Raw genomic sequence first — 25,397 nt, forward strand, 5'->3', positions numbered from 1 at the left:
CCTTCTTATCAGCGCCAAGATATGCTTTCAGAAAGGTTAATTTTCAGTCACGTGGTTCTTTTTCTCGCATGTTTTTAAAAATGCATGGTCGAGGCCTGTGAACCCAGTCCTTTGACGCGTCGTCGAAGATAAATCTGTTCACTTCTCCATTATTCACCGACTCCTCGATTTTGCGCTGGATCGTGTGCGGCAGATTTACTGGTTCTACGCAGTCTTCCGCCAGGAATCGCTCGAAAATCGCCTTCGCTAAATTTTCATACTCGAAAAATCAACAGACAAAAACTCGGCTTACCAACATTGAGCATTCTCCCTGTCGGACCAAATTTAAAACGACGCGTTTGAAGATAAAACGCAAGATTTTCCGCAGCATATTCTGACTCTAGAAAAATCTGGAATCGGGCAAGGCCATCAGGACATCTTAGCATGTCGGTAAAGCCAAACTTCCATCTAGAATTTTGATTGGTTTTGGTCGATTTTAAAAAAGGTATCCCCTTATTTATCCTTGATTTCATGTACCCCTGTGTGTCCCCTTATTCATCCTTCTTTTAACTTTCTTTTATGGATGAACAAGGGGACCCCCTGTTGTATTTTCTTATTTACCTTTGATGATTAATTTTGGTCGGTCGAGGCTGAAGACCATCTTGAATCTTTTTTGGCCAAAACTCGCTGCCGGAAATCTTAGAAAAGAGCAATTTATCAATTGCTTAGAAAATTAAGCAAAGTTTACCTCGCACTCGGGTAAAAAAGGATCACACGGGGCCCTGGTGCTGCAGTATTGAATGCTGGTGTCAGCAGCTGTCGAGAATTTGTGACAGCTCTTCTGAAGAGAATGATCGAAGGAGCACTTTTGGAGCTGAAGTCGCTGGAGAATCTTTTCTTTTAGCTGCAGTCGCTGGGCCAAGTCGAGCGAGGCGATGTTGTCTCTAGAATTGACGATGAGGGGAAGAGATAAGGAGGAGTTACTCGGTAGCTTTGACGCTGTTTCGACTGCGTTTTCGGATGTCCAGTTCTTCGTTGTTTTTCACAGGAATCCTAGAATTGGAGATAAGAGAGGGCCTTGTGCAAGATGATTAACATGTCATAAGGAAGAAACCCGAGGCCTGTATGAAGCTTGAGTTAGTTTTTCAATTGATTTTTTGAGAAAAATTATTTTAATTTTGAAATTTCATAATTTTTTTCTTATTGAAAAACTGTTTCAAAAGAGACATGCTGGTTGATAAGTTCTTTTGGCTCATTTTTCCCGTTCACCTTATTCTCTGGTAATTCGAATGAGCAGATTGAAAATGAGTGAAAAGAGACGAAAATAGTAGAGTTATTAAATAACTTATTTGCAGGAGACCTTTTTAGACCGTGAAATATGGATCATTATTTTCCCAGGCGAGTTAGTACAGCTTCAACTCTGTACTTTATAAATTTTCAAGAAGAAAGCCGATTTACCGATGAATTTCGGGATTTGAGTGGGGACACAAATCACAATTGAAATCGAAATTTTTCTCTGAAAACATCGTTTTTTTTCTCGCAATAAAAAATCGTGTTGGATTTGAATATCTAAGGCGATCGTTTTATTATTTACAAAGGAAGTGTGGCTAACTGCAATATCAGAAATAAAAATAGCAAAACTAAAAGTGCTCCCACGGGAAATTGCGCATTACCGGCGCTTGACAGGTACACTTGGCAAATTTAACAATCAATCCTTCCCGCCTTGCTTTTTTTCTAATAAACTTGAAAACAATTTCTCACTAACCGAAGATTTGCAAGGCGCTTTTCAAGGCTCGATTTGATGCCAAAGGTTCTTTCAAATGGCTTTTTCATCTTTTATATTCAATTTTTATTAGGGGTCCCGAAATTGGGGATTAGGGTGCCACCCCCAGGGCGAAGTCCCCAAAATCTCGGGGAAGTTGAGGTAAGGGGCCGTCTCAGCCAATCAGAGACCGCAATTTGTTTTTTCAGCCAATCACAGTCGAGCAACCCCCTTTTCCCTCCTCGACCCCCCTCCCCCCTCACCAAGTTTTTATCTGTCTTAGCTTTGCGAACAACTGTAAAATAACTGTAAAGCCTGTTTCCTAGCAGACTGACTTCTCCAAGATCGTTCCTCACTTTTCGCTCTTTCTTTGCTCGAGCTCTCTTTTCGATCAAAAGTGCTCATCCTCGTCAGGACTTTCTGATTCAACGATTTTCAATGCTTTGATTTTTCAAGCTCTGTTCTGTTGTTTATTTTTTTTCATCAATTTTTGATTCCAACCAAATGTAAATTGGATCATTTTATTATTTAAAAAATCATTGTCTTTTTCTTTGGTTTGCTCGATTTTTTCGGCTTCGACGACATTTTCCGATCTCTGATTTAATTCGACTCTTGCTTGCTTTAAAGTGCGATATTCTGAGAAAAAGTGACAGACGCATACAATTTGACTACCGACCATCCTTTAGAAAACAAGAAGTGAGTCTAAATTATTCACCGCAACTCGCACTAAATGGGTACCGCGTCCGTGACGCCTTTTCTTTTTTCTTATTTTCTCATTCAGAAATAATCACAATGAGTATTACAGTTTGTATTTTGGAAAAAAACTGAGCAGAAAAGGAGGCTAGAATCCAAAGTCTCTGTATCGATAAGCAGTCTGTAAAGATCTTTTATGTACTTCAACTCGATTGAAGTTTTCTGCCCAATCGACGTCCGGGAAACAGCTTCTGTACTCTTCCTTATCCGGGAACAAAAAGAAACGAGCTAAAAATGCTGAAATCTCGTTTCAATCTCTTCTTTTCTTACCCTCTTTGAGTGCCTCGGCGCCAATGCCAGCGACATAAATCATCAAATCATTATCGACACTTTTCTCCGGCTCAATGTTGAAATCGTAGATATACTGTCTTGGTGTTTTCTTGATGAAATGAGCAATTCTTCCAGGCCCAAGAATGGAGACATTCAGAGTCGATTTTTGGAAGGTTTCGATTCGAATATTCAGTGACCAGTTGTGTATTTTTGCCGGATCAAGTCCGATACTAGAATTTTTTATTTTAAGAAGAGACTGGCAATGTTTACCTGAAGCCACTGTTAACGACATTTATCTGGACGAAATCTTCCATCATCGGATCGTCTTGACAAATTGGCTGGAAATTACAAACGCCCGGTTTTTTCAGCCCTTTCAGCGCGCTTTCGAAGCACAAACTTTGCACTTTTTTCTTTTCGCAAAAATCACCTTCCCAAGCATCCGGACACTCGCAAGTAATAGACCCGCTTTCATCGAGCTGGCATTTTCCGCCGTTTTTGCAAGGGTCGCTAGAATCGCAGGGAGTTAGTACGCAATTGGCACCAGTTGCAAAGTCGGGACAAAAGCATTGATAACTTGCCGGGCCGATTGAATTTGTGATGATTTCACAGCTTCCGCCATTTTCGCAGGCATCATCGCAGATTGAAAGCTCGCATTTTTCGCCAAAAAAGCCCTGAGGACATTCGCAAAGGTTGTCAATGCATGTTCCTGGGCCGCATTCTCCGTAATTGCAGCCATTTTTGGGAATATCGCACCACTCTCCGACCCAGTCGATTTCGCAGAGACAAGTGTTCGCCACGGTTCCTTAGAAAATCATGAAGTTTTACCCCTTTTGGTAGAAAAAATACCTTGTGGAAGAGTCGGATCTCTACAAAATCCAAATTTGCACTTCTCAAAGCAGTTTTCCTCCTCACAAAATTCGCCTTTCCATCCATGATCGCATTCGCATTTCGGCAAAGCTCCATTTTTCGTAAATCGAACAACGCATTTTCCATTCGCTCCGCAATTTTCAAACCCAGCGCAGGGGTCGATTCCACAGTTGACTCCGCTGAATCCAGCTGCGCAGTGGCAGGTGAAGCCGCCCGTGGAGGTGGGGACGCATTTGCCATTGTTGAGGCAGGGAGACTCGTCGGTGCAGATGCTTTGTTCGCAGAGAACGCCGTGGAAGTGATCCGGGCAGGTACAAAAGGGACGACCGGTGATTCCCGGATCGTTCGGGTCGTTTCCATCCCCGCTCGATTCTTCCTCTCCTCCGAAGATCGCGGCCCAGTCGATGCCACTGATTCTACACTCGCCTCCGTTCAGACAAGCAACATCGGAACAAACATTGTTCTGGCACTTTTGCCCGGTAAAGCCAGTGAAACAATCGCATTCAAAAGTCATGTCCGAAGCCGTTGTTGACCCTCGATCCTTCATTGCCTTTTTCGGTATACAATTGCCTCTGTTTTCGCAGGGATTCGGATTGCAGACAGATTTTTGACAAGTGTGGCCGTAAAAACCAGGGAGGCATTCGCAGGTATAGCGCTTTTTCGAGTTGTTTTCGAAGAGTTTAGAATTGATTCCAAGCTCGCGGGAGATGATAAAGTCCTCGTATGTGTATGAGTCATCGTATGAGTCATAATACGAGTCATAATACAATGACTCATTGTATGAATCATAGTCTGAGTAACTGTATGAGTCATCGTAAGAGTCGTTAGCCTCCACAATGAACATTTTGTTTTCCACCGTGATTTCAATAATTTCATTCGACTCTGTCACCCGACTTGCTTTGGGCACACAAACTGAGTTCCTCGGGCAATCATTAATCGCGCAAATATCGAACTCGCAGAATTCCCCTCGTCCTTTTCCTCGGCATCTGCAAAATTGATTGAAATAAGAGCCCCCTCCCATCATCTCGAAAAAGCATTTTCCACCATTGCAAATATTGACCTCAGAGTCAGCCTGTTGGCATGGGCTTCTTTCGCAGTTTTCTCCGTGCCAGCCCGCGTGACAAGCGCATTTCTTTTCCCCGTTTTCGACCGAGCACCAGCCGCGCTCGCAGAAAAGCGGGTCTTCGGCGCAGATTTTTTCCGCCGCATTCTCTTCGCAGTATTTTCCAGAAGTTCCTTCATTGCATAAACAGACAAAACCCTCCTCAGCAGTGGAATCAGCCTGGCAAGTGCCGCCGTTTTTGCAGTAGCTGTTCAACTCGCACAAAGAAATTTCACACAATTTTCCGATAAAAGAACTTGGACAGAGGCAGGCGAAGGAGTCGTCTATGATTTCACATGAACCGTGATGGCAAGGGTTGCTCGAGCAGGGGGTGATTTCGCAGTGCGGCCCGGAAAATCCGCTTGGACATTCGCAGACGAAACCGTACTCAGTTACAGCTTCGTTGAGCTGGTTTGTTGTCAGATGACATTTTCCAGCGCCGCAAGGGTTGGTTGAACAGGGTGTTATTTCGCAAAAAAGACCACTTATTCCCGCTTGGCAAGAGCATTTCACCTCGCTATCGGAAAAATGGCACTGTCCGCCATTTGCGCATTCGATTTTGTCATCCCCTTCGCAAGGAGTTCCCTCGCAAAAATTCCCAGTAAAACCAGTTGGGCATTCGCAGAAAGGATTTTCGTCATCGTCGATGTTGCACTTTCCGCCGTTGAGGCACATTGAATCATCGCAAAGTCGAATTGAGCATTTGACGCCAGAAAAGCCGGGCAAGCAATTGCACTTGAAATTTCCATCTTCAATCGAGCAGGACGCGTTGTTTTCGCACTCGATGTTTTCGCAAATGGATTTTTCGCAGTAATCGCCAAGAAAACCCATCGCGCAGGTGCAGACGCGTTTTCCAGCGAGGACTTCGCATGTTCCGTCGTTGAAACAGGGGTTCAAGTCGCAAGGGCTCTGGTCGCAGAACTCTCCGGAATACTCGTTTATGCATTCACAACTGACGGAGTTTTCGGAGATCGGAGTACAGAGACCGTTTTGGCCACAGGGGCCTGCGTTGCATGGCGAAATTTCGCACCTGTTTTCCTCTCCATGAGTGATTCCTGGAGGACAAAGGCACTGAGCAACGCGATCAGCATCGATAAAACAAGTTCCATCATTTTGGCAGTAATTTTCAAAAAGGTCACAGACGGTCTTTTCACAGAAATCTCCGAGAAAGCCTTCGCTGCAAGTGCAAATCTGCTCATTCAAGTTGTTTTTCGAACAGATTCCTCCATTCTCGCAAGGGTCGTTTGCACAAAGATCAATTTCACAGCGACTACCGTGGAAATTCCCAATGCATTTGCAACCAGGCTCTCCATTTTCATCAACAAAGCACTCGCCATTTTCGCCATTACAGTCAAAAGACTCGCATACAGTTATCTCACAGTAGCTGCCAGTAAAGCCGGGAGGACAGAAGCAAGATGTATCGCTAAGAGTCTCAGTCGCTTTGAAATGAAAGTTTTTGATGTTTCCAGAAGCCGGCGATTTCGACTCAGAGACGGTTTTGACGGAAAAGTTTTGGTAGAAAATCTTGTTTCCGGGAAGTTTTACTGTGTGTCTGAGGTATTCCTTTCCATCGATCGTCACTAGAATCTGATCTGATCTGGCGATGATGTCGAATTTCGTCCCTCCGGTCTTTTCAAAACTTATTTTGGATTGCAAAATTGAGCCAGAACCGCGCTCACACTTCAAAATCGTACAGAGCCAAAAGTCAACCGAGTCCGGGTCTTCTGAAATCGTCAGCAGCGATCCAGATGCTTCACTTACAAAATCTTCTTTATCCAGAACTTCGATTCTTCTTCCATCAAAAACGACTTCCAAAATGAATTTTTGATCCTGAGGAAGTTCAAAGCTTTTATAAACGAAGCTCATTTTCCAATCAAGTGTCAGTTCGGAAATTGTCAAAATCTCCTTGCCCATTTCAATGTCGATCGATTCCCTTTTCAAGTCGCCAATGAGTTCGCATTTTCCATTGACGCAATTATTGCCCTCGTCCGAGTCGCAAGGGGTTACTTCGCAGACTTCTCCGGAATACCCATCTGCGCAGTCGCAAAAATACTCGCTTTCGATTCCATCGCCAGACCCTTCACCTTCTTTTTTGCATTTTCCTCGTTGATTGCACCCTTCAAGCAGCGAATCACAAGGGGTAATATGACACAGTGCTCCGGAAAAGCCCTCGTTGCAGTCACACTCGAATCCGTTAACAAGCGGCACGCAGGTTCCATCATCACCGCATGGATCGTCCGAGCAATGATTTTCCTCGCAGCGTGAGCCGAAATAGCCATCTGGGCACTCGCAATATCCAATCAAGCCAAAAACCAAGCAAAATCCGCCGTTTTCGCATTGGATATCAGTACAAGCGTCGTAAACACAGTCGGGTCCATGGAAACCCGGTGCACATTCGCACTCGTAAAATTGCGGTGGTTCAAAAAGCTGGTCGTCTTCCAAGAGAGCCGGGTTGGTTTCATTTCTCGCCACGACATGGCAGGTCCCGCCATTTTGGCATTTGTTATCGGAACAAGGAGTAAACTCGCAGAACTGTCCGTAAAAGCCCTCTTGACAAATGCAAGTTGGAAATCCGCCCTGAATCGAGCAAACTCCATCGTTGAAGCAGCTGTATTGTATTGTCTCTTCAGTATTGCAAGGAGTTACTTCACAGTGCTCGCCTGAAACTTCAAAAAGCCCAGAACAATCGCATTGATAACCAGGCGCTTGAGGAATTTGAACGCATTCTGCTCCATTTAGACATGGATTTTCGTCGCAAGGGTTGATCTCGCAGAATTCTCCGAGCCAGCCAATGCAGGAGCATTCGTATCCCTTCTCAAAATCACTCGATAGGGAGCAGAATCCATCGTTCAAACATGCATGTTCGTCACAAGGAGTAACTTCGCATCTTTCCCCGGAATATCCATCTTTACATTCGCACTTAAAATCGTCTCCGTTTCCAATACACTTTCCTTCGTACAAGCATGGGTCTTCGCTGCACACCCCTTCGAGGCAGTACCTGCCGCTGAAGCCCTCGGGACAGTCGCAGTAAAAGTCCTGATCGATGATGGAACAAGTGCCGTTATTCTGACAAGGAGAATTTTCACACGGAGTTGTTTGGCAAATATCACCAGAAAAGCCATCCGGACAGCTGCAAGTAAAACCTGTACTGTCTGCAGTACAAGTAGCTTTATACAGACATGGATAAGTCGAGCAAGAATCGAACTGGCACTTTTCACCGTAGAAGCCGATTTCGCATTGGCAGGTGTAGCCTGTTTGATGAGGAAAGCAAGTTGATCCATTTTCGCATTCGTTTCCTTGGCAGGAATCGATTTGGCAAAACTTACCAGAATAACCAGTTGGGCATCGGCACTCGAATTCATCAGCACTGGTTGGATCGCAAAGACCATTGTTGATGCACGGATTCGGGTGGCAAATGTCTAATTGGCAGAACTCCCCATTGAAACCGTCTTTGCAAGAGCAAGAAACACGCAAATCATTTGTCAGCGAACAAGTTCCGCCATTGACGCATGGATTTTCTTCACAAGGAGAGACTTCGCATTTTTCCCCTCCAAAGCCTTCTGGGCAGAGACAGACGTACGAATCGACCCCGGGGACGCATTTGTCACTGGAAACGTAGAAACAGGGGTTGTCAGAGCAAGTGGTTAGTTCGCAGTTGTTTCCGAAAAAACCAGCTTGGCAGGTGCAGCTGGCTTCTCCTTCTTCGATTGAACAATGGCCTCCGTTTAGGCAGATCTGAGAGTCGCAGACGGAGTTTTGGCAGAAAGAGCCGGAGAAACCAGGATCGCAGATGCACGAAGTTTGGCTTTGGTTTTCTTCTTTAAATGATTTCTTTTGTATAATATAAAATATTTGAATCGTTAATTGACATCAGAAGATAAATGAGTTCGTTTTTATTGCAGGCTTAACGTTTTCGGAACAGAAATTCCATCATCAGAGCCGGTTGCTTGAAAACTTGACGATCTTTTTTACAAGGGAGAAACTGACCTTTTCTTGTTGAAGAGTGAACTGATCAAAATTGCGAATAATAATTTGATCCCTAACCATATTCTAGAGAAAATTCTTTAACCCAAACTGTTTTTATAATCTCAGAGGCTCCAATTGCCTTCAAAACTTATAAAAACAGTTTGGGTTAAAGAATTTTCTCTAGAATATGGTTAGGGATCAAATTATTATTCGCAATTTTGATCAGTTCACTCTTCAACAAGAAAAGGTCAGTTTCTCCCTTGTAAAAAAGATCGTCAAGTTTTCAAGCAACCGGCTCTGATGATGGAATTTCTGTTCCGAAAACGTTAAGCCTGCAATAAAAACGAACTCATTTATCTTCTGATGTCAATTAACGATTCAAATAATGGCTACCGACATCGAATCAAGCGCTTGGAAAACTTGGCATCAAAAATGCACAGGTCCAGGGAGCACAGAATTTCTTATCGAACTGTGTTTCTGATCAATTATTGCCTAATTTTACTAAGGTACCAGCCTCAGTTTTAAAATTTTGTAAATGGGGTAGGAATAAAATTCGTAGGGAACGGGAAAAAATTTTAGTAAGGGAACTTGAAAATTGTAATAAAAAATTAGAAGAAATTAGGGTATTATTTAATGAACATCTGTTAAAGTTTTTCGATGAAGAAAAAATTAAATCGGAAAAAGAAAGAATGAAATTTATTATAGATTTAGAAAATAAAGCTAGAATAAAAGATGAAGATCGAGATAACAAGAGACAAATTAAATTTGGGAAACTCAAAGCCAAACAACAATTTAATAAACCAAAAAATTTTTAGTAAAAATTTATCCAGTAAACAAATTCCAAATAATATTCAGAAAATTCTAGAAAGAGGTTACAAGGCCCCTGTAGGGGGAAGGCCTCATGAATTAAATTTATTACAACAATTTGACAGTTTACTTGGACATCTTCAACGGTATGACAAATTTCAGTCTCTTTCACCGATATCTAAATTTCATCTTAAGGGAAAACTTACTGTTATGCATGAAAAACTCACTTGTTGTTTTGGGGGAGATGACAGTAATAAAGTAATACGACAATTTTTAAGGGATAATTCAGATATTGTTTTTGTTCTTGGTGACAAAGATTCTGTAATCGTTATTCTAGAAAGAGACAGATACGAAAATGCTCTTTTAGCAGAATTTAAGGATACAAATAAATTTATTGAGGTGCCACTAGATCCGGTTGAGGAAGATACTATAGAAATGCGGAAAAACTTAAGATCACTCGAAAAATATGTCGACAAGAAATTTTATAATTTGAATAAACCTATTTCTAATATAAAAGTAGCTTATGGTTTAGCCAAATATCACAAACCATCGTTTGAGCAAGAATTATATATGAGGCCTATTATTTCGGCAAAAAATACAGTAAGCGAAAATTTTCAGAAAAATTTTCTTGGAAAATTACTTGATAACTTGAAGTGCGATTTTACTCTTCAAGGATCAAAACAATTTAGCGACTGGTTTAAAGACAAAAATTTTGATTACTCACAAATTGATTATGCAAGTTTTGATATTGAAAAAATGTACCCTTCAGTAAATACTTCGCATTTAATTGAGTTATTAATCAAATTTATTTATGAGGAAAATTCACCGTCAAAAATTTTGCCAAGATTTAGAAATGAGGAAAAAAAATTATTGAAACCAATTCCAAAAACTGTTCTTTGGCCTATCTTAGTTTCTGTGCTCACTCGTTTGACCTCTTTCCGTTGTTTTGACAAGTATTATAAGCAAATTTCGGGTCTAAGTATGGGTGACAGTATTAGCCCTAAATTGGCAAATTTTTATCTACATGTACTCGAAAAAGACAAAATCAAAAAATTGATTAATGAAAAAATCATTTTCGGTTATCGGCGCTATCTCGATGATACCATCGTATTCTTCAAACGTGGTTGTTTCGACGAAGTCAATAATATTTTTCAAAGTCTTCATGAAAGTCTGAAAATTACAGTCGAAAGATCTTGTCCAAGTGGTATAAAATTCCTTGATTTTATAATTTATCCTTCAGAATCAAATATCCTTCAAATACGCAACAATCGTAAACACACAGTTCCGATGAATTTCGTAAAAGATACTGCTCCGGTCTCTCTGAAAAAGGGAATTCTTATATCAGAAATCAAAAGGTCATTCTACAAGCATTCTTGTCAGAAAACTCTTGACGAGGAGTTAAAAGAGATAGAACAGAAATATCTCTCTCAAGAATTTCCCCTAGAAATTATACGTGATGCAGTAAGAGTAGTTAAAGAGGGTAAAACGGATAAAAAAGACTGGAAACTGGAAAAGTCTGAAAATCCAGAGAGAAATTTTACAATCTGTATTCCTTTCACGAGTCAGAGGGTGTCCCGAATAACCAGCGAGTTGCGCAGGTTGATATCCGTATTTTTACCAGAATTTAATTTGCACACGGCATTGTCTACTGTAACGATGCGTAACACGATTATCTCCAGTCTACTGCCGAAGACGGAATTCGAAAAGGCCATTAATGTGGTGTATTCGTTTAAATGTCGGTGCGGCGAAGAGTATATTGGAGAGTCGGAATCCCTGAGCATGAGAATCCGAGATCATGGACAACCATCAAAAGATACAGCTATATTTTCTCATACAAAAGAGTGTGATGATTTTAAGACAGGGTTCATTGAGAAATATCAGCAAAATAATCCTCAATCTCGATTTGACTATCTTAGCTCACATTTATCGATATTACATAAAAATCTTCCTTATGACAAGAGAAAACAAGTTGAGGGTCTTGAAATCGTGCTTAAAGATCCGCAGTTAAACAAACAGATCAACCATCGAAAAATCTTCATTTTGTGATACCACTCAGAGGCAAGTTTTGAAGGCAATTGGAGCCTCTGAGATTATAAAAACAGTTTGGGTTAAAGAATTTTCTCTAGAATATGGTTAGGGATCAAATTATTATTCGCAATTTTGATCAGTTCACTCTTCAACAAGAAAAGGTCAGTTTCTCCCTTGTAAAAAAGATCGTCAAGTTTTCAAGCAACCGGCTCTGATGATGGAATTTCTGTTCCGAAAACGTTAAGCCTGCAATAAAAACGAACTCAATATAAAATATATATAAAATATATATTCTGGCAAAAAGGAACAAATTTTTTTGTGCGATTTTTTAAATCTATCGTTCATTTATCATGATCAAAAATTCCTGTTCTCCCAATTTTATACACCATTATGGTTTTTAGAAGCAAATGTTAAAAATACAAGAAACCATTCCTGTTTTCTGCTGAACAACACAAGTCTGATCCAAATGACACGGATTTCTAGTGCAGGGATCATTTTCGCATCGCGCCCCGTAAAAACCCTCTTCGCAGTCGCAAATGAACCCAGTTACACTTTTCGCCTCCAACAGACACTCTCCATCATTCAAACAAGGAGAGTCGTTACAAGGGCTGTTTTCGCACAAATCTCCAGTGACGAATGGGTTTTGACAGGAGCAGACAAAATGAACGCCTTTTGGGACACATTCGCCGTCATTTTCGCAGGGCTGGGTTGAACAGGCCTGGTCTTTTTCGGATATTTCAAGAAATAATATAATATAATATAATATAATATAATATAATATAATATAATATAATATAATATAATATAATATAATATAATATAATATAATATAATATAATATAAAGTTGATGTATCCGTGCGTATGTGGCAGTTATCCCCTTCAAATCCACTGGCACAATGGCATTTTGCTGCTAAATTCTCCGAGTCAAAAACGCAAATTCCCCCATTTTCGCAGCTCTTCCCCAAGCAAGGGTCAATTTCACAAAACAACCCTTTTAGATCTTCTGGGCAGTCGCAATAGGTGTCTGTTCCATCAACTTTGCAAGTTCCGTACTTGCAGGGCGAGTCGTGGCAGGGATCGATATCGCAGTAATCACCGCTATAGTTTGGCAAGCAATCGCAGGTGTAAGAGCTTCCGGAGATAAGACATTGAGAACCATTCCGGCAATTATTCTTTGAACAAGGAGTAATCTCGCAATTTTCTCCGGTGTAGCCATCTTTTTTTGGGATGAAAAAGATCGATTTTTAAGCCATAAAATATCATTTACAATTCATGCACTTTTGTTAATTAAGGCCTTCATCAACTACTGTCTAAGACAGGCTGTTATTCATGAATTATTCAAAGCGATATATTTTCTTTGGAAAGTTTTTTGACCAGAAACCTGTTTCGAGAAATATGCGACTTTCTTATTTGATTTTTCTTTTGTTTGGAATTCAGGGAAAATTCATCTTTGGAGGTTTTTACGACGCCATTTGCGCCAGAAGTGGTAAGAAAGAGAATAAAAAAAAATGATTTTTTCGATTATTTTTAGATTACAGAAGAGCGTATCCAGAAGATTGCCAGCGAAGAAAAAATGGCTTTGGCTGGCGGATTCAATAAACTTGACAAAATTGACAAATAAACTTGACAAAGCCACTCTTCATGAATTATTTTCAGAACTTCTTATTTGAAAGGCCGCATGTTTTCGACTAAGAGCCTTCTTCTTAGCGAGAACGATGAGATTTTTCTACGTTTTTTTACTGTTTGGAATTCAAGGAAAATTCATATTTGAGCGTTTTTACGATGCAATTTGCGCGCGACAAGGTCTGAAAAAATTATTTTCCGACTTAATTTATTTTCTTTCTTCAGATTACAGAATTGCTTATCCGGAAGATTGCCAGTCCGGAGCAAACAAATTCTCCTGGCAAATTCACTACAAATGACTAATGAAATGGGGCTTATTCTGAATTGACTTTTCTGAGACTCTTCTTTCTATAGTTTTTATATTTTTCTTGAATTAAATTCGTATTCGCCGCAAATAAACTAGATTTCTTCCATTAGAATCAAAAATTCATGCAAACTTCTTCGCAATAAATCTCAAAAGACAGCCCTAACGACTCATTATCGTATAAATAATTATCATCGGAGCATAAAAAGAAACCATCAACATTTAACAGAGTCAGTAAAAAAACGTCCTAAAGTTCAAATGAAAATCTTACTTCCTTTTTTCTTTTCAGCGATTTCGGGAAAATTCGCCTTTGGGGGCTTTTACTATGCTATTTGCAATAAAGAAGGTATTAAAAATATTTCAAGAGAATAAATAATCGGAAAATTAAGATTACCGACAAGCCTATCCAGAGGATTGCCAGCGAATGAAAGGAAATCCAAATGAATGGAAAATTCTTTAAATTTCTCTGATTTTTAATAAATTCTTCGTTTTCATCCCTTTCCTGGGCAATGACACTTGTACTCTCCTCCTTCCAGATCTTCGCACTCTCCTTCATTCAGACATGGGTCAAGATCGCAAAGAGTATTCTGGCAGTAAATTCCCACAGTTCCAGGTCGACAGTAGCACTGCGGCAGGTTATCTTCGTTGATTCCACAGACACCCAAGTTGGCGCAGGTCAACAGTCCCGTGTCGCAAGGGGAGTTCTCGCAGTTTGGCCCGGAAAAACCAGGCTTGCAGGAGCAGATGTATCCTCCCTGAATGACAGTACAACTGCCACCATTCTCACAAGGCGAGCTAGAGCAAGCATCGATCTCGCAATGAATTCCCGAAAATCCATCATCACACTGGCATTTATACGAATTATCTTCCATAATATAACATTTCCCAGATGTCCCGCAAGGATTCAAGTGGCAAACTGTCTCCTCACAAAAATCCCCTATATAGGGAGGGTCACAGCTGCATCGAGGGGCGCCGCCGTCCATGATGCATGTTTGCCCATTGCAAGGATTCAAGGCGCTGTCGCAGGGAGAGCGCTCACATACGACGCCGGAATAGTTGTTGATGCAGGAGCAGTTAAATCCGCCGGTGGGAATGTTGTTTTCGTCCATGTCTTTTCAAAGGCCTATGAATTATGGTGAGAAAGACCGATATTATTGAAAAAGGGCCTTTCCTAAAGAACAGCTTCCGCCATTCTGACATGGATAATCTGAGCAAGGTGTTATTTCGCAAAGTTCACCGTTATAATTCTCCGCGCAACGGCACTCGAATCCATTTTCTCTCTCCTCATTATGGACGCACATAACCGCTCCAACTTCGCAAGGCTCGTCAAAGCAGGCATCTTGCTCGCAACGCTTTCCTGAGTAGAACCCGGGGCAGTCACAATCTGCGGTTCCAAATGTATCATTGTTTGAGCATGTTCCTCCATTAAAACAGGGAAAGCGCTCGCAAGGAGAAGTCTGGCAAAACGGTCCAAAGTAGCCAGGATCGCACAAGCACTCGGTATAATAGCTTTCTTCAGTAAGAACGAAGTTGCATTTGCCTTTGGAATTACACATATCATCTCCGATGGAATCGCAAGGGGTTACTTCGCAGTTCTTTCCATCAAAATCTCTCGGGCACCCGCATCTATAATCATCTTCGAGTTCAATACAAGGCGCTCCGTATAAACATGGTTGTTCCAAACAAGGATTCGGAGTCAACGGAACACTGGGTACGAAGAAATCATTGAGAATTCGGACAGGGGCTGGGGCGAAATGGGATGTTGCCATGATCGCGATTGTCCCGACATTTGCGTCGAACTGCACTCGATCCCTTTCTTCTCCCTCAACTTCAACGATCAGGAAAAGCTGTTGACCGACAAACTTTGTTTTCAGAGTAAATCTCGTCGAGTAATCCGAGCTTATCGTGTATTTTGTCCCAAGGCATTGAGAAGCAGTGCAAATTTGAATCGATCCATCACTGCCTGTCTGCCAGACTGAGAACATGGTGCTTACGTAACTTGGGATGGAAACGATGTCGATAATGTTGGCGGTTTCGCTGAGAGGAGCTGAGTCTTGTCTCAGGTCAAAACTCATTTCCCATGTTTGCTGGACGCTATCTACTCGCTGAAGCTGCTGATTTTGGGCAACCAAGATTCCTGGTGTTTCGGGAGGCGGAGGACCATCGATGGTATAAAGCTTCAAATGCCTTATCAGCCCGTCAAAAGGTCTGTAGCCACTTCGAGTCGAATAAATTTTTGCCCCTTCCAAGGTCGTTACGATCGTCTCACTTGTTCTATCAACTTCAATGTGATTTACGAAAATTATACCAATCGATTCTCCCTGCGAGTTTATGGTCTGTCTGTAGCGATAATTGACTGAATTCTCAGCTGGGATTGCTGCTTGACGGCATTCATTGATATAACAAGTGACGAAGCTTTCTTCTAGAGTTTCGGTATCCCAGCTTTTCCAGACTGAAAGTAAAAATGCTCCGTCTTGTCCTGTTATTTCCACGAAATTGACCCAAGAAGTAGGTAGCCCACCTCCCTTATTCATTTGAAAAGACAATTCCCATTCGCTAGTAAGTGTCAGTCCGGAGGGCTCTAGTGGTGTCTCTGATGGAACTGGCTGGTGTTCAGGTAAGTCGAAAATAAGCGTCCTATTACTTTCGTCTTCATCGTCGCTTTGGAATTCAGAGTCGCCATTGTCATCGGCTCTCGCATCCCAGTTGAAATCGTTGATCACGAGTGCTGGTGCTTTCGTCGGCGGAGGCGCCGTTTTTTCAGCCAGAAACGTTGCAAAATCAACCTCCTTCGCATCATACTCATAATCGTACTCCTCGTACTCTTCTTCCTCCACTCTAAAATTCGATTGAGCCAGCTCCTCATCTTCGCTCAAAATTTCATTCAAGAAAGAAGCCGGGTTTTCTTCAGCCACAAAAGTGTCATCAACAAGATTCATGAACTCGTTGCTCTCGCTGATCATCGAGAACTGATCCTCTGGCATGTCAAAAGATCTCACAAAAAGCGTCGCTCGAGTGTTTTTCTCGGGAATTTCAGACTCTTCGGATTCTTCGTACTCCAAGTCGTATTCTCGTTCTTCGGAGTATTCGAGGATTTCAGAGGGCTGGAAATCATAGAGGAAAATTTCAGAAGCCTCGGATTTTTCTGGGAAGGTATCGTGAAGAAGATAGGGATTTGTAGAGTCAGTAGAGTCAAAGAGAAGGTTTTCAGCGACTTCTTCTTCGCTTGCCATTTGAGCTGCTCTCTTTTTCGCCTCCATCATCGTCGAAAAAGCATAAATCGAAAACGCAAGTTTCTCAAAATCCCCAAATTGCAGATCGTACAGCGCTCCGAAGGTTTTATAGAGCAATCGATGAACTGACCGCATGCTTGTTATTTTAGTTACGAAAGGAAATTGAATGATGCTTTGGCAGAGAAGGTTGGTCTTCGCTTGGTTTTCTTTTTCGAGGAAGATGATCACCATTACTTTGAAGATTTCAGCGTCGGAGATTAATAATTGGTCGTAGCAATAATTATCAGCCTCTGTAAAACTGGGCTAGGCAAAGCTATGTAGAAAACCTGAGTCAGGGACCCTGAGTCAGGGTTCTGAAAAAGCTTTAATTAAAGTGGCGAGGTTTTTCAATCAAGCTTTATCAGGTCATGAGTCAGGACCCTGACTCAGGATTCTGACAAATCTGACTTCTGTGTAGAAAACCTGACTCAGGGTTCTGACAAAGCTAAAATAAAAAGCCTAATAGCTTTTCAATCAAGCTCTTTTAGGTCCTGAGTCAGAAATCTGAGTCAGGATTTCTGACTCAGGTTTTGATAACAGTTTTTCCGGACCCTGACTCAGGTTGTCAACACAGGTTGCCGAGCCCAGCTTTAAAAGCGACGATATCTGAAGACACTTCTCTTTGTAATGCAATCATCGAAGCAAAGTATCTCGAAAAAGTAATGTCATCCGCCGTTTGACCAGAAAAGCTGCCCAGAATTGTGGATAGAAAACGCATCAGTTGGTCAAAATCGAGATCGGCATTCATTCGCGAGTAAATGGAAGTGAAAATGAGCATAGTTGAAAACTCCGGATGCTCGGTCATTGGGGCGATTCTTGGGTCCTTGAGGAAAATTGCTCGGATTTTGAAAAAGTATCGGATTTCGAAAACAGAGAGGTCGATGGATTTGGGGTTCGGGAAGCCGGAATCGAGGAGGAAACGATAAATGATTCGCTGGAAAAGATGCTCTCGCGTGTATTCTCTTCTGACGAGGGAAAACAAACAGGCTTGGTCGCAGATCATTGGTGGAATTAAGAGGTCGGTAGTCGAAACAGGGTCGTTTTTGACGATTTTGATCGCCTGCCCAGTAGAAAGAATTGTACTGGATTCGGTGTCGCAGCCGTTTTCGCAGAAAAGAAGATCGCTTCCAGAAGTGTGGGAGATTTCAAAGAGCTGGGAGTTTGTGCTTTTCTCGTTGCCCCAAGTTTGGATTGAAAAACCGTCAAGCTTTTTGAAAGAGCATGCTGAAATAACGGATTTTTCGGAATCGTCATTTTTCGAGATGATTTTTTGCTGGTTCGCGAAGGAGAGTTCAAGATCGAGGGCGATGCGGGAAGACTCGATTTCGCCATTCTCTGATCGGATTATTTTGTTGATGGGTTTGAAAAAGAAGCAGTGGACGATCTCTTTTTCCGCAGTTTTAAGAAATTTGTTGTATTGCTTTCTTGCTTTTGCGGCTGTTTCTTTTCCGTAGATTTGCTTCACTGCAGCAGAAAATGTCTCGATCGTCAATTTTTCGATATCAAAATCAGCTCTAGCCGCTGGTCGAAGATTTTCAACAAATTTTTCTTCCAGTTGATGACCTCTTGAATCGAGAAAGACTGAAACTTCAAGGAGAAACACGACGCTTGCGAATTCTTCCGACGATTTTTGCAAGGCAAGTTGAAAGCGTTCCTTTTCAGCAGGAGATAAAAATTTGGTGAGTTGAAATTTGAAGTTTTTGGCGGTTTTTTCTTGGTAAAGAATTTCGACCCAATCGGTGGTGATGATCGGGATGAAAATGTTATCAAGCCCAGAGTGAAGATTTTCTACGAAATCGAGGAGCATTGATTGGAGATAACTTGGCTTGTACGCATTTTTCACGATGAAAAAATAATTTTCTTCCAAAAACTCGCCAAAGGGCACATTTTTCCCGATATTACGGAGCTTTTCTTTCGTAAAATCGGTTGATTTGAGACTCCACTTTTCAAAATTGTCGATAACTTCTTCAGAAAGGGTGGCAAAGCCAGAATTTTCGGGGGAAATGAGCGAGTATTGCTCGAGAATTTCATGCGCGAGGCGGAGGTTTTTGCTGTTGTTGAGCTGAAAAGCTTTTTTGTTTTTTCTAACGCGGACAAAAAAGTCATCCGGCCGGGGATTTTCTTCGATTATTCTCTCGATAAATTTTAAATCTTCTCTGCCAAGTTTTTTTCTGAAAAAATCTCTGGAAATTAATCTCTGCGCCTCTTTTAGGCCAAAACAGTTTCTTTCCGGTATCAACAAAAATACGAAAAAATAGAACATCATTTTCTTTTTTTCGTCCTTTTCTAGTGATCTTTTTTTTTGAGAATATTCTTGTCGTGTCAGATTGTTACGTTCATAGCATATCGCCTAAGGGATGCAGATTACAATTTATCTTTTGGATTATGGCCTTGTTTATTTTGGGGAATAATATGAAAAACTGGGGAAATTAGAGCAATTTCTGTTGAATGTTTCTTTATTTTTCGTGATAATTTCAGCTTCTCAAGAGCTTGACATCAAAACTTTTGATGCAACTTTAAGTGCAAGATCTTTAAATTTATCATCAGATGAAAAGTTATGAAATCAAAAAGAAATTTATAATTTCAGAAACAGCAGAAAAATCAACAGATTTAAATTCATAAGAATAACCGAAGATTTCGAAGTGGTTGTTTGAATCAAGCTTGCCGGCGTGTTTTCTTTATTTTCTTGACTGACCGTACTATGATGATCAGCTTCGAAAGTCGACATGGTCTTTTCCGTCGTTTCAAAAAAGAAAGGTGTCGTTTCAGGAATCGTGAAAGGCGTCTTTGTTGCCTTGAAGAATTGAGAAAATCGAGTAATGTTTCGGACATCATTGACGATTTCTTGAAGACCCTTCATGTTTTCGGTGAAGGTTTCGATCAGCTCGTTTTCAGGAAGGAGAAATCCATTGAGACCTTTGTCTCGGAGCTCGATTGTGTAAGAAATTGGCACTCCTGAATCAATTTTTAGGAGACATGGGGAGAAGGGTTCTCGAAGCCAATAAGAGGCCAGTATTATTTTTTCAGCCAATCAAAGACAAGAAGCCCCCACAACACCCGAGCTTTTGTCCAATTAGCCGGAGGAAGTTAACCACAATTTAAATCATACCTTGATTATGAATCCAGTCATCAGATCCCCCAGAAGCTGCATAAAACGCCACTGCCCCTTCGCCATAAGAATATTCCCTCCCATGTTCTTGATAAATAGCTTTGCTCATTCTCAAAGCGAGTGATTTCAAGGCATCTTTGTAAGGAGAGTTCCGTTTAATCGACGCCGAATAAGGGTAGATGATGAACTCGGAATAGGCGTGGTAACTGACAAAGGCGATTTTGGTCTCGATCTTCATCGCATAATCGCGAAAAGCAGCGCCTAAAACATGAGTTCTCGCGATAAAAGGGGGATCTTACTTTCTGGCTCGGAAAAAGGAGCGCTTCCACCAAAGGTTTCTCCACAAGGACTTTCAGAAGTCGAATGCTTTCCCCATTCAATATCAAAGTTTCGATTGAGATCGACTCCATGGCAAGGACTGTCGCGAATAATCCGACGATTTTTTCGCCAAAATCGGTTGAATCTCCAAGAAAATCTCACAAAAGATAGAAAAACGCGGGACTTGGTTCCTTTTCCCCCTAATTTCTATCCTTCCTGTATCCGTCCGGATTCATCATCGGAAAAATGACCCACCTGATTCCATCCCTTTCCCAATTTTTCGACAAAATCTGATCGATTAAAAACGGGCAAAAGGCGACGGAAACCCACTCTCTCGCGTGAATTCCGCATTCGATCAAAATCGCTGGGTCTTCTTCCTCGCCAATGTCGATCACCTGCAGCGGGCGTTTTTCATAGCTCTGGCCGTAGGTCTTTACCACTCGTTCTGGCAGCGTCTTTAACCAGTCTTGAATTTCTTTGAGCGTGTGATAGACTCCGAAATCAAAGTGCTCTCTTGTTGACCCAAAGGACTTTCCCGTTGCTCCGGAGAAGCAGGAAAAACAGGTGTTGTAAATCAAGCCCTTGATGTTTGAATTTTTTTCGGTCGAAATGTTGTGTTTGTCGAAAAAGTCGTCAAGTTGGGAGGATGAAAAAGCATTGACAGTGAAGAAAACGGAATCTGCATCGTCAATCGATCGAATTTCGCCTTAGTTTAAAAAATAAGGGTGTCACAGTGAAAAAATTTATTGATAAAGTCAACAAAAAAGATGGGTTTTTCTCCTTAAAATCGTAAAATATCTCTTTACCTGGCCGAATCCACTGAATTTCAAAGCCCTTCTCAATCTCCCCGACTTTCTCTTTCACATAATCACATGTCAAATTGACAGTATACCCAACAAGTTTCGACTGAAACGAGTTTCTTCGCATCATTCTGTCCTCGATAAAATCACAGTTGCATTTTCTCATCAAGAAAAAAACTACCAGTAAGCCGATGATCATTTTTTTTTCTGAAAAAAGTAAACATGGAAAGTGGGAGCCTCCTTTTGGCTTGGAACTTGATTGAATTATTAATTCTAGCTTTGCAAATTGCAGCAGCGCAGCTTTGCCGTAGACTCTTATTTGGTCGCCCAAAAGGGTTGAATAGAATGGAGACTTGGGGATCTTTTTTCGCTCATTTTTCTTTAAAATTTCATGAACACTTTGGTAGATGACGTCAATTTTTCCATTTGTCGAAAATGAAAAGTAAAAGTAGCAAAACGAGCCTAAATAAATACCGTCGTTTTCCATCTTTAGAGCGTTTTTCAGATGACAAGGGTAGACCAAAACGCTCTTAAGTTGGAAAATTTACGATTAAACTAGGATGACAGTGGGAAAAAATGATGAATGAAAATGCATAAAATGAATTTTTTCAAAAATTCCTAAAAACGCTCTAAAGTTGGTATTTTTTCAGATGACAAAATATGGAAAATATTGGCAAAAACGCTCTTAAGTTGGGCGCTCTTAAGGGATCCCCCCCCGATTTCGCCAACTTTGACGTCGAACTACTTTTTTCTGGGCTTACCTTTTTAAATAGTTAATGGCTCATTTTGAAGCCCGCTTCTCAATGAACAAACTCTAGTACAGAAAAAAATTTTCATAAGGGGAAACACCTCGAAAAAGCGGGCTGAATACATAGATACTCGCGAAAACCCCCGTTTTGGGCCTTTTTCAAAGTCGAACTAGTTTTTTTTGCTCTTATATAGAGCCCTAAATCAATTTTTATTTTCTTTCTTGATCCCTTATCTACAATCTCTAGTACAGAGAAATCGTTTGGTCAAGTGAGAAAAATTTTTTCTTAAGAAAAACTTTTTGATGCCATTTTGGCCCTTTTCTCGCTCTAAATTGCTCTCTAGCGCCGATATATGGCCGAAAATTCGAATGCGGTTATCAGATTCTTACTCAGTGCACTGTAAGCGTTCGATAGATCCCTTAAACGTCTATTTTCGATGACATCGAAAAGTCGAAAAAATTGCGATTTTCACGCTAAGTACAAATTACATGCATTTTTATGATTTTCGAGGGTCAAAATTTTGGGTAAAGATGCTCGTAAGGGGGACATATAATATATCAAAATGATCCTCAGAACACGGGGATTCTAAAAATGCCGCTTAGACATCTATCATAAAGACTTGAGAAATCGGGGGGGGGATCCCTTAAGATGGAAAACCACGGTAGCTTTTTAGGAAAATTAACGACATAAGGCTTTTTTTTTTAAGCGGAGCGTAACTCTGAGTAATGTAAGAAGCAGTGGGCGTTCTGTTCATACAAATACACAGTAGGAGCTGAATTTATAATTCTGAAAGGAAAAGCTGCAAAATGGGATTTGACGCCCTGATAGACAATTCTGAGAGAAGTTCGGTGGTAGAAAATCTAAAGGATGAAATTAACTGCTCGATTTGTTGCTCTATCTTTGAGGTAAAACTATTTGCTCATCCTTTAACCTGTGTAGAAAACCTGAGTCAGGATCCTTTTACTCCTTGGCTTTTTGAGTTTTAGCTTTATTTGAGCCCTGATTCAGGTTTTCATTGCTAAATCAAATTTTTCTTTTGAAGGATCCGATGAAATTAGACTGCTGCGATGGTCATCTTTGCAAAATTTGCTTCAACGATGTCAAGAAAAAATTTCAAAACTGCCCTCTTTGCCGAAAAACGAATTTCACCGCGAAACACTCACGGCTCATGGTGACTGTTCTGAGCCAGCTGAAACTTCTCTGTCCTGCGAAAGAGTGTAAAGAATCCGTGGCTTATTCCAGCTTCGCGAATCACAAGAAAACCTGCCCGGCTTTGAACAAAAAGCCCTGTCCGGAATGCAAGAAGCTCTACTGGAAAAATGACTTTCAAGAGCATTTTGAATGCTTTTCGAAAATTGCTTCAGCGAACGAAAATATGAAGAAAAAAGAAGCAGCAAATTTGTTCAAGATCAAAAATTTTGAAACAAAAAAAAAGTCCTTCACAGCGAAAAATAAGGAGCTTCAAAACAAAATCAAAACTCTGGAGCAATCAGCCACGGTTTCAAAAGAGGCGGAGCTAAAAATCGAGCGACAGAAGAAAGAAATCGCGATGTTTCATGAGAAAATCAAGAAGCATCAAAATGAGACAACCAAAAGACTTGCTGACCAAAAGAAGTCATTCAACAAAGAAAGCGGAGAGCGAAAGAATGAAATCAACAATTTGAAGCAAGAAATTAAAAATCTTGAAAAAAGAAATGCCCAAAAAATTGACACCTCGGACTATTTGAATAATGAACTCACGGTCGAAAATTGGAATCTGACTGAAGAAAACGAAGACTACAAAAGACAACTTCAAGAAACAAAGATTGCGCTAGAAAGGTCAGACAAGAGCTATGCCCAGCTTTGTCAAAAACACAGTCAGTTGAAAGCCGACTACGATGAATTGAAAAAACAAAGACGAGGATTATTCAATCTTTTTTGAATGCCTAAATGAATGATTTTTCTTAAAAAATCAATCTAAGTAATGAAAAATAAAGTTCAAAAAGCTGTCTTTGAGTCTGATTTGTGTGTAAGAAAGCACAGGAAGCCGCCGCAAAGCTCGCAGAATTAGTCGCAAAATAAGGTCACATCGCGTCGCTGCCATTTTGAGCTTCACGGCGAATCATTGAAGCCCTACTTTACTCCGCGCACTTGCATTTTAGAAGGCATTCAGGTCATTTTTTTCGGAAGAGAGAAAGTGGGGCGGAAAAGATATGAAAATCAGGTAAAAGCAAAAAGATGGAAAATCCGTTGAAGAGAAATATTCAGTTTCCGATTCCAAATCGCCATTTTCGCGCTCTTTTCCCTGGCAACCGCGAAACCTACTAGAAGAAAATCAAGAAGCAGAAAGCTTAATGTTTGGGACTTCGATTACATCAATAATTTCAACGTTGTTCCTGACCGAAAACTGTAAATTAACCATCGAATAAATGCAAGAAAAATGAAAAGAACAATTTATTCTAAAGAAGAGGCGATGAATTTTTTGAAGTCTTCTAGAGATCGATCTCCTTGGTATTTGATCGGAGCAGTTTTTTCCCCGTTTTTGAAGAGCAAAACTGTCGGGAATCCCTGGACCAGATCTTTGTACGATTCAAACTCTGAAAAAGAAATAAGTCTAGAGCTTTCTTTTCGTGTTTTTACCGATTTCATTCGCAGTAACATCGATATCGCCAATCACAAGTGCGTCGTTTTCGTTTTGCTCCGCGAACTCGACCCAAGTTGGAGCCATATTTTTACAGTGGGGGCACCAAGGAGCGTAAAACTTCACGAGAACATGCTTTTCAGACTCGAAAACGAGCTCGTTGAAGGTTTTGCCAACGATTTTGAGCATTTTTCCTTGCTCTGATGGAATTTCTTCGGATCGTGGAATCTTAAAATTTATCCCCATAAACCCCCTTATTGATAGTAAACTTACATGGAGCATTTTCTGAACGATGGCCAAGCTCTCAAGTGGACCCGAGTAGTCGCTCTTGACTTCGCCATTTTCGAAAATTTTCAATGTCGGAAAACCTTCGATTTCGTATTTTCCGCAAATTTCCTTGTTGATTTCAGCGTCGCAGTCGATTTTCGCAATTTGAATTCCTTCGTCTTTCAACTGATCCGCGGCGAGGTCATATTCAGGTCTGAGTTTCTTGCAATGGCCGCACCAAGGAGCGTAAAATTCAACCAACGATTCTTTTCCAGCGACAAAAGCATCGAAAGTCGAATGATCTTTTTCGTGATTTTCTAGCTCTGAAACCTTTTCTAGCGCTTTGAAAAACCGTTCCTAGTACAACAACGTTCGATCTAAAATCTTGCCATTTCTCTGCAACAAAACCAGACACGTCAAAAGGGAAAACTGCTCTCAGAAAAACCAAAAAGACGCCGAAAATTCCAACAAAAACCGCTTTGGTAGAAGTCTCCAATTGTGGCAGGTCGAAAAAAATTTTTTTTTTTCTGATTGGCTCATCTGAAAGAGCTTCTCAAACTGTATAAAAAACGTTTTTAGAGTCTGCTCAAATCTTCGAAATTTTCGACATTTGGACTTGATAAAGGTTGAAATTCCGAAATTTTAACTGCTCATAGAGCAAAATTTTTCCATAACAAAATTTTTTTTTTATTTTTTTTTGGAATCTCTATAGTCGAATCTATGTGCTTGCGAAAATTGAAGCAAATCGGGCAACATTTGGGCTGTAAAAATTTTTTTTTGAGGATTAGTTTTGCACTAAT

The 25,397-nt window shown here is 40.8% G+C and overlaps 7 protein-coding genes across 7 annotated transcripts in view; 1 reads left to right on the forward strand and 6 right to left on the reverse strand.

Moving 5' to 3' along the window:
- Positions 1–43: 43 nt before the first annotated feature.
- LOC145697819 (regulator of G-protein signaling 11-like) lies at positions 44–1,812 on the reverse strand. Its single transcript, XM_081775030.1, has 6 exons — positions 1,745–1,812; positions 964–1,032; positions 728–923; positions 601–677; positions 293–447; positions 44–246 (listed from the first exon to the last, which is right to left on the reverse strand). Exons 1-6 carry the CDS (start codon positions 1,810–1,812, stop codon positions 44–46), a joined length of 768 nt encoding a protein of 255 aa, XP_081631156.1.
- A 770-nt stretch (positions 1,813–2,582) lies between these two features.
- Positions 2,583–12,809, reverse strand: LOC145697820 (uncharacterized). Its single transcript, XM_081775031.1, has 7 exons — positions 12,803–12,809; positions 12,395–12,751; positions 11,962–12,257; positions 3,611–8,564; positions 3,035–3,566; positions 2,765–2,994; positions 2,583–2,722 (listed from the first exon to the last, which is right to left on the reverse strand). The coding sequence occupies exons 1-7, from the start codon at positions 12,807–12,809 to the stop codon at positions 2,583–2,585; spliced, it is 6,516 nt and encodes a 2,171-aa protein (XP_081631157.1).
- Positions 12,810–13,953: 1,144 nt separating this feature from the next.
- On the reverse strand, positions 13,954–14,571 carry LOC145697821 (uncharacterized). The gene has a single exon (XM_081775032.1). The coding sequence runs from the start codon at positions 14,569–14,571 to the stop codon at positions 13,954–13,956; it is 618 nt and encodes a 205-aa protein (XP_081631158.1).
- Positions 14,572–14,613: 42 nt separating this feature from the next.
- On the reverse strand, positions 14,614–19,000 carry LOC145697822 (uncharacterized). The gene is made up of 2 exons (XM_081775033.1): positions 17,336–19,000; positions 14,614–16,998 (listed from the first exon to the last, which is right to left on the reverse strand). The coding sequence occupies exons 1-2, from the start codon at positions 18,998–19,000 to the stop codon at positions 14,614–14,616; spliced, it is 4,050 nt and encodes a 1,349-aa protein (XP_081631159.1).
- LOC145700305 (tubulin alpha-1D chain-like) overlaps positions 16,070–25,397 on the forward strand; it is a 38,408-nt gene continuing 29,080 nt past the window's right edge. The window contains exon 1 of the mRNA XM_081777556.1: positions 16,070–16,083. The gene's annotated coding sequence lies outside the window, so the exon portion shown is untranslated. The remainder of the gene's footprint in view (positions 16,084–25,397) is intronic.
- Positions 19,251–21,091, reverse strand: LOC145697823 (zinc carboxypeptidase-like). Its single transcript, XM_081775034.1, has 6 exons — positions 20,968–21,091; positions 20,417–20,867; positions 20,143–20,306; positions 19,844–20,104; positions 19,341–19,689; positions 19,251–19,263 (listed from the first exon to the last, which is right to left on the reverse strand). The coding sequence occupies exons 1-6, from the start codon at positions 21,089–21,091 to the stop codon at positions 19,251–19,253; spliced, it is 1,362 nt and encodes a 453-aa protein (XP_081631160.1).
- On the reverse strand, positions 24,144–24,942 carry LOC145697824 (uncharacterized; the record flags this gene model as incomplete). Its single annotated transcript, XM_081775035.1, has 3 exons — positions 24,144–24,286; positions 24,330–24,558; positions 24,604–24,942. Coding segments are annotated over 3 exons (711 nt in total), but the record flags the coding sequence as incomplete, so codon positions are not given.

This window comes from Oikopleura dioica, chromosome 2 (assembly GCF_907165135.1).
Source record: "Oikopleura dioica chromosome 2, OKI2018_I68_1.0, whole genome shotgun sequence".
In the NCBI taxonomy this organism is placed as follows: Eukaryota; Metazoa; Chordata; class Appendicularia; order Copelata; family Oikopleuridae; genus Oikopleura; species Oikopleura dioica.